The sequence below is a fragment of the Phodopus roborovskii genome, unplaced genomic scaffold (assembly GCF_943737965.1).
Source record: "Phodopus roborovskii unplaced genomic scaffold, PHOROB, whole genome shotgun sequence".
NCBI classification, from domain to species: Eukaryota; Metazoa; Chordata; class Mammalia; order Rodentia; family Cricetidae; genus Phodopus; species Phodopus roborovskii.
In genome coordinates, this window is record NW_026126433.1 from 48,247,164 (window position 1) to 48,263,415 (window position 16,252).

Consider the following 16,252-nt stretch of genomic DNA (forward strand, 5'->3'; position numbering starts at 1 on the left):
TGACTGATGAGTTCTGAGGTGACCATGGAGGAAGAGCTGTGGCTCCTGCTGCTTTGGGTTAGTGAACACGCTGTGACCATCATCATCCTCATGTTTCCGAAGCCCAAAGTGTTAAGGAAGTGTCCTGATTTGGGGGGGGGGCGGTGTTGCTTGTTCTTGCATTAGCTTGATCTCTTCTAGACCTCAGAGCAAAGGAAGGGTCAGTGTCACCCAGAAGCTTCCTTCAGTGACTGTTTCACAGACAATGTCCAGAACCTTCCCCTGCACAATCCCAGTGGGCTCCCTGTGGGAACACCAACATCCATCCACTCCTGACTGGACCAGGAAAGAATTTTCAAGACATCTGGCTCTTGTATGGAATTTCCCTCCCTCCCCACAACTAGTCTAACTGGGGGCCTGTGGTTTGCTGCTGTCTGGCTGCTGCTTAGAGGAAGTAAGGGGCTGAGTAGCCACCACGAGTGGATTCCCAAGCAGCTTCCTCCCCACACTCTTGGCATTCATGTGGCACAGCTATAAATTATGCCCGGCGTGTTCATTTTCAGTTTGAATGTGCTCTCATCCCAGAGGAGCGACTAATGGCGTCAAGTTACTGATGTGAAAAAAGCCTGCCGCTACAATGACTATGGATTAATGAAACAGCCTTTCAGAGGCTGGGGCTGCAATCAATCCTCAGCCACCGGTGACATGGATTTCAAATTGTGTTCTCTGACCATTTCCCTCTTTGCCAAAATTATTTTTGCTATAATTCTATTGGGTAAATGTTTACCTCTGTTAAATGTTTGCTTTTTATTAAAACTGGATGCACGCAGGGTGCCTTCATCCTCACATACTGCAAGCTGGCAGAGAGGGATTTCAAAGCCCATCAGACTTTCTCTAGGAGGCATGAAGACAAATCTCTTAATCCAGGATCATCAGTGACTGATAAATTTCATTCAGAAAGTTAGCGAGCACAGCATCCTGTCCATGAACTCTGCACGTGGGCCATGTAAGTTATTCTTCCAACTTTCTCTCAGGGCCTTTTCATTTTCCCAGAGAGTTAACCGGGAACAAGCAATGCAACACTCTCCTGCTTTTCTTTTCTTTTTTTTTTTTTTTCAAAACACATGAAGTTTATTTTTCATTTGAGGAGGAGGCCGAAGATTCTACTGATGGGCTCTGGAGCATTCTAAAAATCTGAATCCTAATAACAAATTATTCTCGTCTGTTTCTGGAAGTAGGAAAAACTGCAGCCAGCCTACCCAAGCCACAGTCGCCACGCCCCTGGTACCTAGGCCAGCCCGCATGCGAATGCGTGGCAGGCACTTCCTCCGTGAGCCAAGACTGCCTCTACACCCAGAGACAGCTAAGAGACACCTGACCAGAGACACCAATGAGGAAAGGACAACGCAGCAGAGTCAGCCGCCTGAGCCAATGGGACCTTGTGAAGGGGTATAAAGGCGGGTCTAACTTCCTTAATAAATGAGTCTGCAGCACGCTCTACTACTTCTGCGTCTTCTCATCCCCTCCCCTGCAGTGGGGCTGTAGCTGTTTCTACAATGAAGAAAACCATGCCTTGATTTAAAGTTGGCCTTGAGGTTGGCATTGGTCTATGGGACTAAAGCCAATGTGACAAAAGCAGGCTTGAAAAGCACTGGTGGACTGGGAGCTGATAGACTTACTGTTTGTGGAACTCTCCTGGTATGTGTATACAGCTGGTGAGCCAACCTAAGGAGCTATTATCACATAGCCACTCTGACTCTCCACCAGACCTACTGATAACTATATGGAGCCACAGTTCCTGGGACAAATCAGAAAAGTTCAGCTCAAATTGCTGAACAATTATGTTGAGCCTCTAAGTTCTGGGGTTGCTTGTTATACAGTAAAATCTAACTGATACAATTTCTACCAGACACTGTATATTTTGAGGTCTCATGGGTTTCACTTGGACTTTGTGTTCTCTTTTCCTGAAAACATTAGAATTATTTAAAAATATTTGTTGAATTTGGTAGAACTGGTCCTTTCAAAAGGGCTGAGGTCAAGGTCATCTCAGAGCTACTTAGTAAGTCTGAGAGTTGCAGTGCATCTGACTTCAGGTGTGTTTCCTCACTCATGAAACAGTTTTCAGATACCCACCTTGTATGGTACTGTGGTTAGCTGATGGGAGGTGTCATTCTGTAAATAGGTTTCTTTTATTGGTTAATGAATAAAGCACTGTTGGCCAATAGGAAAGCAAGATAGGTGGGACTAGGAGACAAGGAGGATTCTGGGAGATGTAGTAGGAAAATCAAGATATAGAGACTTTAGGAATGAAGGTCCAGACCCTCTCTCTGATAAGATAAGACCACGTGGAAACACTTAGATTAATAGAAATGGGTTAATATTTAAGGCAGAGCTAGCCAATAAGTAATAGGCCAGTAATAGGCCAACAGCTTTATATCTAATACAGTGTCTCTGTGTGTTATTTGGGCTTGATGCAGCTGTGGGTCCAGGCTGGTGGGAAAACTGCTTGTAACAGTTAGCAGGGACAACATATGCCTTAGGGATGTGCTGGCTGCATGGTGGCCATGGCATGAACAAAAGCATCCTTAGGGAAAGGCCTTGTGGGTGTACATAAGACATCCTGCACAGTTACTGTTTCTACAGGCAGCAGTTATTTGGCAGGTGGACCCTGGTCAGCTTCCTCTGCCACAAAGTAAGGTCTATTTCTCAGGCTCAATTAGACAACAGTGTGTCATTCTGACAGTGTCGGCCTGCCTCCCTTCCTCTGAGGATCACTATTCTGGGTTCTGCATTCACCCCCTGCATCTGTATCCCTGTAACATAAGGTCATGGATGGAGGCCTACTACCTAAGGACCAACCTGATTTACTATCAGAATCTCACTGAAACATGAAGGACCACAGTGCTTCCAGGCCCAGTGAACCATACAGGGCTCAACTTTCTTTGGACAAGGAAAATATTTTTGTTATTTATCTAAAGCAGAAAGATAGAGACATAGGCCAAAGGGTTGGGTAATAGAAAAAGACAACAAAAGCAGAGGAAGCCAGTCAGTGTGAATAGTAGTGGGAACTGTTTACTGGAGGACAATAGAGCTTTCTGCTTTGCCCATTAACACACAGAGATTCAAGCAATTACAGGAAAAAAAAGTTTAAGAAAATAATAACATACACAAATAATTATAAAATGCTCACAGATTCAAGCAATTACAGGAAAAAAGTTTAAGAAAACAACATACACAAATAATTATAAAATGCTCACAAGATTTATACAAAGAGCTGAGTTTAGTATCTTTTCTTTTTGTGTGAGACTTATTCTAGTGATGTCTGAAATGACCTAGTCTTAGGCTCTGGGATAAAGTTTCCTGTGTTGGAGAGGAACTCAGAAAGAAAATAATGTATGTAGTTATTTATCATAGAGGAGTAAAGATAACACCTCAAAACCCTGCTTCTTCACCAAAGACTGAGAACAGATAAAACCATCTTCGGCAAAAAGAATGAGGCTAGAGACATCAGGGGATCTCATTTCAAGATGTACTATAGAGCCACGATAGCAGAAGCAACAGGGTCACAGAGTATTAAGAGGTACATGGACCAGTGGGACAGAACAGAGAGCCCAGAAGTTGGCTCACACACCTAGACCAGCTCATTCTTGACAAAGGCGCCCAAACCGTGCAGGCTGTGTGGCTGGCCTCTTCAACTAGGTACGCAGGGAAAGCAGACACCCACATGCAAGAGATGGAAATTGAACTTTTATCTTTCATTCTGGACAAATACTTTGCTCGAGCAATTACACTGAAGTTTTGTACAGCACACAAAACAACAGAGGAAAAGACAATCTACAGAATGATAGAATTGTTTGCCAACTATTCTCCCAATGTAGAATTTATATCCATAATACATAGTATATTTATAATATGTAAGGGATTCAAGAAAGAAGAATCTGATTACAAAATGAGCAGCTGCTTTGACAGTCACAAATACATGAGGCACAATCAATATCATCAGTCATCAGGGAAGTTGAAATTACAATGAAATATCCTGTATGCAGTTAAAATGCCACTAACGCCAAAGACAAAGCAAGCACAACCCAAGGAACAGGTGCTGGTGGGAACATGGAGAGAAGGAACTCTTACATGCTGTGGGTGGGAACGTAAAATCAGAATGGCAGTATGGAGGTTCATCTAGGAAGTGACAAAGAGGACTCCCATGGGATCTAGCCATCCCACTTCTGGCTATATGTCAAAAGGAAATTAAATCTGTAAACACCAAACATACCTGTCTGTCCATGTCGATTGTCAAGCTATTCATAATAGCCGAGGGTGTCACTACCAAGGTCCTCACCAACATGCACAAAGAAGATGAAGTACATACAAACAGGGGAACACTACTCAGTCGGAATAGTCGTCTGTAGCAGAATGGACAGAACTGGAGAAAATCATGCTGAGTGAAATTAGCCAGGGACAGAGACAAGTGTGACGTGCTCTCCCTCATGTGTGAAGTTTAGGATGGGTGATTGGGAGAAATGGGGAACTGTAGAGGCAGAAAATAAAAGGAAGGCCAGATCTGTCCTCTCACAGGTGCATGCTGGACAGATGTATTCAAATGCTGAAATATCACAGCTAACTACATTATTCAGTACAATTAACACATGTCAATAAAAATAAAAGAACAACAATAAAAACCTGCTTGTTGATAAAATGGACATTCACTTGTATCTAGGAATGCATGTGAAAATGATTACTTTAATCCAATCACCTCTATATACACCCAAAGAGGAAGTTTTAACTTATTCCATCCTAGTTTTGATTTCGTTTGTTTTTAAGACAGGGTCTTTCTATATGGCCCTGGCTGTCCTAGAATTCACTATGTATATCATACTGGCCTTGAACTCAGAGAGATCCACCTGCCTCTGCCTCTTGAGTGCTAGGATTAAAGTGTGCATGACCATCACAGAGCCTTCCAGCCTATTTTTGGTAAGTTCCTGTTTCCAATGCTGAGATCTTAACCATCAAAATCACCCATGAGGAGGCAAAGCCAGGCTGTCAGGTGACATTTCAACTCATTTGTATTTATTGTAATGGTTCTGCTCTACCACGAATAGTTCTTCTCACGACACACCACAGAAACACATTTGCCCACATAAACACAGAATGGCATTTTCTACAGGAGAGTCACACAGCAAACATCACAGGGTTACAGGGTGTGTGGCCTCAATAATGTGTTGGATGAGGGTGCCCCACCCCCTCTGTTCTTCTGGCTGTCCTTAGGAGGCTCTTATGCTGGCATCACATTCTTCCAGGAGAAGAATTAAATCTTCAATCAGGCTGTGCTCTCGGCCATGGGTCACTTTCATAATGTCGAAGGCCTAAAGAGAAAGGAAAGGTGACAGATTAATATCTCGAAACAGACAAGACCCTGCCTGGCATCTCACCGTCTCCTGATGATCTATGGGTCCTGCGGCCCACAGGTGAGCGGTCTTTAAGGAGCAGTCTTTAAGAAGGCAGAATACAGGTGGTATGGGTGCTGCCTGGGTGCTTAGGAAGTGGGCTCTGTGCTGGTTCCCCTGGGGCAGACATGATCTTCAGGGATTACACTAATGCATAGGTTTAGGTGGATGGAATAGGGGTTGAGTAATTCTCACCAAGACCAGTAAGTCACACAAAAGAAGAAATGGTATGCTGCTTCCTCCTAACAACAGGTTTTAAAACTTTATTTTATATTGAGGGGAGTATGTATGTGCCCTGGTATGCTTGTAGGGATCAGAGGACAATGTGAGGGAGCCAGTTCTCTCTTACCCTGTGGGTCCCAGGGATAGAACTCAGGCTGCCAGGTTTGGTGACAAGCTCTTTCGCCTGCTGTGCCATCTTGCTGTCCCATTTATCTGAAATACTACGTACTGTACACACATACTTTACACTCTCTTCCTGGCTTGTGCTCTTTCAGTGGTGGCCTTTAGCCTCCATGTTCAGGCTGTTACTAAATCTTGAAATTCAACCTCTAGAGTACTTTGAAAGTTGGCCGAGCTTGTGGCTTCTCCAGTATGAGTGCACAGGGTTTGCTCCTGGGATACCAGCTCCTGGGCTGGGAGGAAGCATGAACTTCAAACAGTGGCCACATGTGGTGGCTCTGGACAACTAACAGAAGAGCTAAGGCACCACCTATGTGCCAGTGAGGCCTCGGATGCCTCCAGCATCCAGGTATAAGCCAGCCAGGCACCGTGGAAAGGCTGGAGACCAATCCCGCCGTGCTCAGTTCCACTTCCCGACCCAGAACTGTGAACATAATCTTATTGTTCTTTGCTCTAGTGAGTCTTTGGATGGTTTTCTGTGGAGCAATGATCGACCCAAACAGCAGCACTATGCACAGTTCAATGGGAGGCAGGGCAGGGGTAAGGGAGGGAATCCAAAGCTACATTTACTGAAGCACCAGGCAATGGGCACCAGGGCAGCCTAACTCTCCCCCACCTGAACCCCAATGAATACAGATTCAGTAACTCCCAGCAATCATAACCACTGCCCACCATTCTGTGCTAGTGTAAAGGTGGCATGATTGCCGTTTTACAGCTGTGTACAACTCCACCGTGCTTAGTTACATTATTTCATAAGATCCTCTTGGAAATTTAGGGCTCTCCCAGTTGTTTTTTATTATAACATGACACAGATCTTGCAGCATGTATTTCCTGTTGCCATTATTGCTGTTCCTGGATGTGCTTTCCTGTTTTTTTTTTTTTTTTTTCCTTTGTTAAGTATTTGTTTAGATAAATGTTTAGGGGTAGAGGGTAGAATTCGTGGTTCACTCACATTAAAGTCATAGAAATTTAGGTGCTGGAAAGCACTGAGTGGGTCTCACATTGAGACTGCTCTGTCCTCTATATATCCATCAAGTCAGACAGCCTGGCCTCTATAGAGGGGAAGGCCAAAGGCAGGGCAACAAAGCCTTCTGGCTGCTGGCTGCTGGCAGCCTGACCTCCTGCCTTCTCTTGTTTCTATAAAGGTGTTCCGTTCAGGTTTAAAGAACAGAAAACACGTAGGCTCTCTCTCAGTCTCTCTGTTCCCCCCCCCCCTCTCTGTGTGTGTGTGCGTGTGTGTGTGTGTGTGTGTGTGTGTGTGTGTGTGGTGTTGGAGGGGCAGGAGGTGGGGTTACATTTTAGATATTAGGAGAAAAAAAGGAAAATCCAAAGAAAGCTGTGCTGCTTTGGGCTTACAGTGGCAGACAGGACAGGCGCACAGGAGGGGCCAAGACAGATGCAGCGAGCTTGTATCTTGTTAATCTGCACAGGTCTGTGTCCTGCTGCACAGTTACTGAACACATATCCCGAGGCAGGCAGAGCTTGTTGGGGGTGTGGGGTGCCCCACCTTGCAGGCAGCCAAGCTCTGGGAGATTAAAAGGCAACATCTGGGCCTCATGTTTTATTCTCTTTCTCCTGCACTGCTCTGGGCACTCTGCTGTGCTGACCATGCTGGGGTCTGACAGAGACCTGGGTGATGGTGTCATTACAGAGGCTTCTGATCAGATCCTTCGTGGCAAATTCTTGAAAGACACTGGCTGTCCTGTCCCCATCTGCTTACCTAGGGCTGTGATGTGCAGGAGAGGGTGAATGTTCTCTGGGAGAGCCCCCTGCAAACAGGACCTGGCCCTGCATCCACCCCGAGAAAGGGCTCACCTGGCACAGCGCCCTCTGCTGGTGGTTCTCACAGCTCCTGATCAGACCAAAGGTTGTTTCTGCCAGTTCCCCACCTGGTGAAGCATCCGGGCCTCTCTGTGACTTAGATGACCAAATGACAATGCTGTCTGTCTGCCAGCCTGACCAAGGAAGACTGATCTGTGTTTTCCCGAGCTTGTTTCCAGTCTCCCTCCCTCACTACCTCCTGCAGTTTCCACCCAAGGGGCAGAGCTGCCATCTGATAGCAGGGCAGGTGTCCAGATGCCACTGAAGACTTGCGACCTATGACCACGCTGGGGCTGCAGCACCCAGCAGACAGGGAAGCTGCCACCATCTGAGCTCACACTGCCCAGACTGCTTCCTGGAGGCAGGGGAAAAGGTCCAACTCCCCTGGCCTGAGAGGGGGCAGAGCAGAATGCCTATCTCTCAGAACCCGCCCCCAGTGTCCACTCTACCTGCCCACCACAGCCTCCGGCACCATGGAGAAAAGCATCCTCTCCTGGATGTAGCTTCTCAGACAGCATGAGGACCCTGGGGTGGCCCAGGTCAAATGATGCTGGCCATGCTCTGGCCTCTCATCTGCTGGTGACCTCAACACTAGGGTCATATGGGAGTAGGGTGCCAGTGTTCCAGGATTCTATGCACCATAATGGCTAGAAGCTGAGGACAGGAGTATAGGAAAGGGGCCAAGGACTGATGTGAAGATAGTAGTGTGTGTGTGTGGGGGGGGGATAAAGGACAAAAGTACATCACTTGTATGGAAACCAGAGCTTAGGTATGATTAACAAATATGATTTTCTCTGAGCAAGAGTCATGCATGGAAGAGAAATAGAGGGAAAAAAGAAAAGAATGCTAAGTCTGCCAACAACTTCCATGCATTTGCAGGTGTCAACGATGCAGCGTGCTGAACAGGGCAGACCTGAAGACAGAAGGACCAACATCTGGCTCTTGTCCTGGAAGCCACTTGTGTCAACCATGGTCCTGGGCCAAATACCTGCCTGGGACAGAAGAGAGCCCCGAGAGCTTGGGACACCTCTTCAGCTTAGCTGGAAGAAGAAGAATGCTTCCTCTCACCTCACTCTCCCCCCCCCATACCCCCACACACAATGAAGCTGCAGTAAATCTTGGACAAGCCAGAGCAACTGTTGCCGTGAGCTCTGAGTCTCCCTGCGTTCAGCGCCTCCCAAATGCTACACACGTGCGTGTCAGAGAGAACAATTCCAGTTTAATTTCCTGCAGTGGCATATAAAACAGATTAAGGAAATATAAAATCGGAGCAGGCTTGGTTTGGGGAAAGCTTCTCTCTTTCCATTAAATTTTATTTTTTAATGATAGCATTTAAAAGGAGTCTGCATACAGTTAGGCATGGAAGGTTCATTTGAACCCTCCAGTGGGATGTGCTACACCCACGTATCCTAAATGTCACACCGGAAATGGCAATGAGATTGTCTGCCACATGAGAGGCACAGGGCTCTCTGAGAAATAAAGAAAAGGCCCCCAGAACTGATTTCCATCTCATCACATTTTTAAAAGTAATTTTAGAATTGCGGCCATGTATTAAATATAACGAATGAGATCAAATTATGATTTAAAGTTGCAAACAATATGGCTTTCTTATTAATTTTTAATATAAATATATTAAGCTTATCAAGGATCTCATATGCTTTTTACTATGAGCCTGGGGAATGAAATAAATGACTTCCCCGAGCATGATTTAAATATGGATATAAAAATCGGAAGGAAAAGAAACACATGCAAGATAAGAACACAGATCAGGTCACCACAGGGGGACACTGAAGCGAGTTTTCCTCTCCTGTCCATCCCAAGAAGAAAGAGGTGTGTGTGCTGGGGGTAGGGTGGTCTGGGCATTCAGTAGGGGACATAAAATAGAGCTATACCCACAAGCCACTGAACTTCTTTGCAATGGGCAACAGGAAACCCCCAAACCTCCAAGGACCCATGTGAACTCAGCAGCTTTCCCTGTAGACTCATCCCACTCTACATCCTCAGAGAATCAGTGAAAGTTTCAACTCCCCTTGAGGGGATGTGCTTGGGGGAGGCAGGCTCTTCTTGAAGGAACCACCTGTCTACTCATTTACCCTGTGCTGTTAGGCAGCTGCAGAGAGTTAGTCTGGGCCCTTGCTGAGGGAGGGGCTCTGGCCCTGTCAATCTGGACCTATGAGGCAAACATAGTGAAAGCAGAGGACTGGGATTGCCCACAGGATGGAGGGTTACAGATGTGGGGAGCTCAGCACTGCCTGTCTATGTCACAAACCATGCCAGAAAGAGCTGCTAATTGGGGCTGGGCTGGTGGCTCAGTGGTTAAGAGCACTGAACAGCTTATTACTTTTGCAGAGGACCTGAGTTCAGTTCCCAGCACCCACAAATCAGCTCACAACTGTCTATAACTCCGATTTCAGGAGATCAAATGTCTTTTTCTGGCCTCCGTGGAGACTGCATGCATATAGTCAGGCAAAACATGTTGCACACATGCACCTGCATGCTCACACACACAGAGATGCTATTGTGTTACTATCTTTAATCTTGTCAATATAATAATGTTTTTGAAAGGCGTATTTGTTTTAATTTAATGAGTTGAGTGTTTTGCCTGGATGCATATATGTACACCAAATGCTTGCCTTGTCATCTCAGAAGCCAGAAGAGGGCAATGGCTCCCCTGGAGCTGGAGGTACAGGTGGCAAAAGACACCGCGTGAGTTCTGGGGACTGAACTGAGACCCTCCGCAAGGTGTTCTTAGGTTCGCATCTCTCCAAAGCCAGCTCAGTGGGACTCTGAAGGAGCCATACATTCTCCCAGGGCACTGGTGTCATCAAAAGAATAAACTTAAAGCACACCTTAGGCTGCAGTGGACTGTGTGACATACTACACCAGGCAGAGCAGGGAGGCGGAAATTTGGATTTGTTTCCAAGCATTGTTTTTTATTTCTACTTTGATTCTACTGGAGTCAAGAGAGTTTACTTTGTCTGACTCTTACACTCATGAACCTTTTACATTAGTTGTTTAATGGCCTGGCTGTGACAAGTGTTCTTTACGTACTAGTCCACCTTTGTTGAATATGGCATTTTGCAAACGTCACTAAGGTCTGGCTTTGTGGCAGTAATACATTTTCCTCTATCATTGTTGGTTCTCTGTCTAATTGTTATTATTGACTATAGAGAGGCTTCATGTTGCTACCTATCCTTGTGGTTTTCTGTTTTCTTTCAGATTGATTGGTTTGGTCTGGTTGGCTTTTGAGACAGAGTCCTGCTGGGCTACCCAGATGCTTTGAACTTGCCAGGGTACCCAGGTTGGTCTCCAACTAGTAATTCTCCTGCCTCAGGCTCCCCAGCAGAGCTCTACCAGTGTTATTACAGCTTTTGAGTAGAAGACTTCATTTCCATTATATGATGTCTTTGGTCTCTGGGAAACTTTTCTTTGCCTTGAAGTCTACTCATATGATATTAACAGAGCCAGTCCAGCTGTCTTTTGGGTATGTTTTTATGATGTGTTTTCTTTTTTAAAGAGTTTCTTATCACAGTACATACTTGGGTTATTTTCAAATACATCTATTGTACTAATCTTTGCCTTTTGGAGTATTTAGATAATTTACATAGACTACATCATTCATAATTTAATTATTACTACATTAGAGTTTAAATATACAACTTTATTTTTTTGTTTGTTTTTTTTCTACCTTTGTGTGTGTGTATGTGTGTGTGTGTCTTTTCTTTTTTGAATCCCCCAGTGTTACCATATCTATCTTCTAATATGTCATTTAAAGATTTTCTTACTTACGTAGGAGCAAGTCCTCAGGTGTTCTAGGTTGGCCTTGAACTTGCTGTGTAGATAAGAATGACCTTGAACTTCTCAACCTACTGCCTCTACCTCCCTGGTGCTGAGATTACTTGAGTGCACTATCAGTCTTCTGCAGTGAGATGCTGGAGATGGAACCCTCACTCCCTGCACACTAGGCAAGCACTCTACCAACTGAGCTGTGTAACCCATCTGTAATGTCTTTGAGTATACCCTTTAGACAGCTTTTTAAGAAGTGGCTGCTTTAAGCCCCCCCCCCCTTCTCATTATAGTCTCTCAGTGTCTGAATCAGGTACAGAGGCCTCCCTTCTCACTATCTTTTTTTTTTTTTTTTTTTTTAAACCATCCCCCTTGGAACGTAATTATACAGCTGTTTTCACCACATATTTCTAGAACCACCTCAGATGGCATTAGAATTTTGGTTTCAATTGTCAACAAAGGAAGCTGAAGGGAAGAAGGAAAATCCACTTATTCACATTTTTGCTTATTATAGTCTTTCTTCCTGATGCTTCAAGATTTCTTCTATTGTTTTTTATTTGTTTGTTTGTTTGTTTGTTTGTTTTAGAGAATTTGGGTGGCAATTCTTTTAGCTTGGATGGTGGTTCTTTTAATTTTCCTACAGCTATGACCAGCTTGATTTCCATTCAACGCTTGACAGATGCTATTGCTGAATTCAGATCTGGGGGTTACCAATTCTTTAAAAACAGTATGCTGTTTTGTAGGGTTTCCAGTAAATCATTCTAATTCAGATTGCTGTTCCCCTATCAGCAAAAACTTACTTTACTTCTTCCTACTCTAAGGATTGGTTTGAGATTTAATTCTGTTCAAATAATGAATCTTGGTAAGAATGTCTTTAGGTTTAATTTGGGGGGATTTGTTTAGCTTTATATCTTTTTGCCAAATTCAGGTAGCTTTCCATCACTTAATAAAACTATTGTAATAAAATATATAAATGATACCCCAAACTTTGTCATTTTAGCCAGCGAGTCAGCTATGTCAACGTGATAACAAGTTAAGAGTTATTTGGGAAGAGGAAACCTTAATTGAGAAAGTGCCTCCCCCACCCCCCACCCCACTGGCCTGTAGGCAGGCCTATGGGGCATTTTTCTGATTGATGATTGATGTGGGAGGGCCATTGTTGGCTGTGCCAGCCCTCAGTAGGTGAGCCTGAACTGTATAAGAAAGCAAATTAAGCCAGGGAGAGCATGTCAGTAAGCAGTGCTCCTCCACGGATGGCTTCTGCTCAGTTCCTGCCTCTAGGTTCCTGCCCCAAATTTCTGCCCTGGCTTCTGTCAGTGGTAAATTTACAAGCTGTAAGATAAAATAAACCCTTCCCTCAGTATGTTGCTTTTGGTTATGGCATTTAATCACAGCAACAGGAATCCTTAGTAAGACGCCATGTTGGCCATCTTTAGGTGTATGAGCAGCACAGGTACATTCACAGTTCACACTATTGGGAAACCATGCCTGTCATCCATGTACAGAATATCTGCACCATGCCATGCTGAAAGGGTGTATCTCTCACACAGCAAGTACCTATGCTAGGTGTTCCCCTCAGACCCCGCTAACCACTGCTCTGCTGTCTGCTGTGTGCAGCTGCTCTAGGAGCCTCACAAATGCGGAATCATACAGTCCATGCATGTCATATGTAGTTAGTGAGTGGTGCTGTTGAAAATTACTTTTTCATATGCATGAGGGTCTAGTTCTGTGTTTCTATCGTGTACACATTTGTCTGTGTATCCAACTGAATACCAGTAACACACTATTTTGATTACTATAGCTTTGTAGTAAGTTTTGAAATCATGAATTAGCATTCTCTAACATGGTTCTTTGTAGACATTTGTTTTGGCTGTTTTGTTGGGGATCTCTTGAGTGTCCATGTGAATTTAATGATTGATTTTTCTATTTTGTTAAAAAAAAATAGATCATTGGCTTCTGATGGGAATGTGTACATGACTCTGAGAAATGCTGATATCTTCAGTTTCCCAATCCGTATGTATGATATATCACTGTTTATATTTTAATGTCTTTCCTTCATCACTTTGGTTAATTTCTAAGTATTTTATGGCATTACAAATGGAAATAGTCAGTTTCTATTTTCATTAGTATATAGAACCACATATGACTTATGAATGTTGACTTTAGATTATACTAATTTAATTAATTTATCAGATATAATGTGTGCATATGTGCTCATGTGCGTGCGTGAGTGTGTGTGTGTGTGTGTGTGTGTGTATGTGTTTCAACATAAAGTTTTGTCATTGGTGGACAGAAATAAAGCTTACTTTTTCTTTTCTAGTTTGGATGCCTCTACTATTGTTTCAAGAACTTTCTATATTTCCTATTTCTCTTCTCCTTCTAGGAATGTAATGTCAGATGCCTAACATTACTGGCCATCGGTCCCCAGGTCCCTAAGGTCTTCTTTTGTTTTACTTTTACTATGCTTTTCTCCTTGCGATTGCTTCCAGAATGGGCAGTTCCTATCCTATCCTTCTGTCTTTGAATTTCCCAGTCCATGCTGTGACCTCTCTTCCATTGCCGAGTTCCTCTCCACTGGTTTGCTTACTGAACTTATTGCTCTTAAATTTCTATTTGTTCCTTCGCATCTTTTCTCTCTTCACCAAGACTTCCTATTTTTTTTGTTTGTTTGTTTGTTTGGATAGGATTTGTAATTGCTCACTGAAGCAGCTCAATAATGGCTGTTGTAAAATCTCTGTCAAATGATGCTAATGGATCTGCCATCTCAAAGCTGGCATCTGCTGATCGCTGTTAAAGATTAAGACTGTTTCTTTGTATGGTGAGTGATTTTTGACTGAAATTTGGAACTTGTTGAGAATCTGAATTTATGCAAACCTTGTTCCATCCGGCTGCCCCTGGCATCACTCTGGAAGAGGGTGGGAGGCATGAGTCCAGGTTTCCACCTTGCCACTATGGAATCACTAATAGGGAAATTTGTGCTTCTTTGCTTTAAGATGATTTAATCACCATGCTTGCATGTCAGATGTCATTTTATAAAATTTGATATTAAAAACATGTATGCGGCGTGTGTGTGTGTATATGTATGTGGTGTGTGTGTGTGTGGTGCGGTGTGGTGTGTGAGTGAGTGTGCATGATTGAGAGCATACCCCCATGGGCCCACAGAAGTCAAAGAGTGTTGGATTCTATGAAGCTGGAGTTACAAGAGGTTGTAAGCCTTCGAAAGTGGGTGTTGGGAAATGAACTCATGTCTTCTGGAAGCACTTTTAAACACTGAGCCATCTCTCTAGTTGCATCTCCTCTTTCTCATTGTTTAAAAACACACACTTGATGTTATTATTTCCTATTGGAATTTAGTAGGTGACATTCGTAAGTATCAGAGTCATCAGCTTTGATGGCATCGGTGGCACTTTCATGTCCTTTTCCCTCTTGTTCTCTCTTTCTCCCTCCTGCTGACCCACATGCCAAGTTATGACACTGCATGTGCAGAGGGCCCAAACATGCTTAAAGAGTCTTAGAAAGGCTTTGAGGGCTTCTATACAAGACTGTGGATCTGTTTACTTTCCTCTGGCGAGGCAGAGGCTCTGATCAGATTCCTGAACATGAGCACAGAGATTAAAAACTGCTATAGAGGTAAGAAATAGGAAGAGTACAATTGCATGATTTGGCTGTTACGAAGGACTGGAAAGCAGGGTGCAGACTGGGGCCGAGGGTTGTCTTTTGCGGCTGAGCATGTTTGATGCCCCCAGCTGAAGTGCTACAGTGATGGCCAGGATTCAGCCCCCAGTGAAGAATGGAAGAGAGCCAGACATGCTCACATGTCTCCCCAAGCTTGCCTCCAAAACGGCATCAGGAATTCAGCTGGGCTTGAAGGCATTTCTGTATGCTGAGTGTTTCCAGAGATCATCACCTACTTAAATGGGACAGTTGAGAGAAGAAAGAAGCCTTGCATTCTAGTGTAGATTTTTAAAAACTTTTCCCATGTCTGTCTCCTCCATTAAACTGTAGGGATGATAATGGGTCTCACTCAGTGTAGCAGTGTTAATTTAATCAGCAACTCATATTGAATTAAGTGGAATACACAGAACTGGCTGTGCCTCAAAGAGATTTAAATGGGCCTTTGCACCTCTTGCACTTAGTGTTTCATTTTCGAAACATGAGCGGAAACACCTGTCTTGCCTTACAGCTTCATCTGTCATGAGGACCAAGTATATCCATGTATGCATGAGCCCCACATAGAGCAAAGGGCCAGTTTGATCACTTATGAAATACCTGTCTACATGGCAACTCCGGGTGGGGTGCATGGCATATGTGGGGAGAATTCACTACATTGTTGCTTTCCTTTGGGACCTTCACTTGGCAGAGGGAAGGAAGCATTCCCTGTCCAGCTGGACTAACTGGTGGACAGGTACTTGACCAGACAAGGGAAGGGACATTTCCCCAAGACTGAAGGAGAGTGTCCTTGCATTTATCTTGGAAAGATACCAAGGAGGAAGGGAAAGAGAGGGGCACTTCCACAAAGCCCCAGTCTTGTTCCCATTGGCTGACACCTGATGTCACTTAGGAAGCAGAAGCAGACGGTGTGGTTAGCATTCAATACAAGTTGGCGTTATCACCTTTCTTATCTAAAAATGCCATGATGTGGGCTCAGTCAACCTCTAGACACTCCCTGGGAAGTCTTGCTGTGGTGCCCAATCCTTCTACCAGTGCTCTTGAGTACTGGGTCCCAGAAGACCCCTTCAGGTGTCAAAGGCTCCCCAAGGAAGCCCAGGTCTCCTATGACCCCTCAGTGCAGAGACAGATAAGCACCTGACTGCCATGGA

At 44.3% G+C, this 16,252-nt stretch overlaps 1 protein-coding gene across 1 annotated transcript in view; it reads right to left on the reverse strand.

Moving 5' to 3' along the window:
- Positions 1-5,024: 5,024 nt before the first annotated feature.
- The window catches only part of Smyd3 (SET and MYND domain containing 3), a 504,787-nt gene continuing 493,559 nt past the window's right edge, over positions 5,025-16,252 (reverse strand). The window contains exon 12 of the mRNA XM_051186397.1: positions 5,025-5,342. Within this exon, the coding sequence (XP_051042354.1) occupies positions 5,241-5,342 (102 nt within the window). The 3' untranslated portion in view covers positions 5,025-5,240. The remainder of the gene's footprint in view (positions 5,343-16,252) is intronic.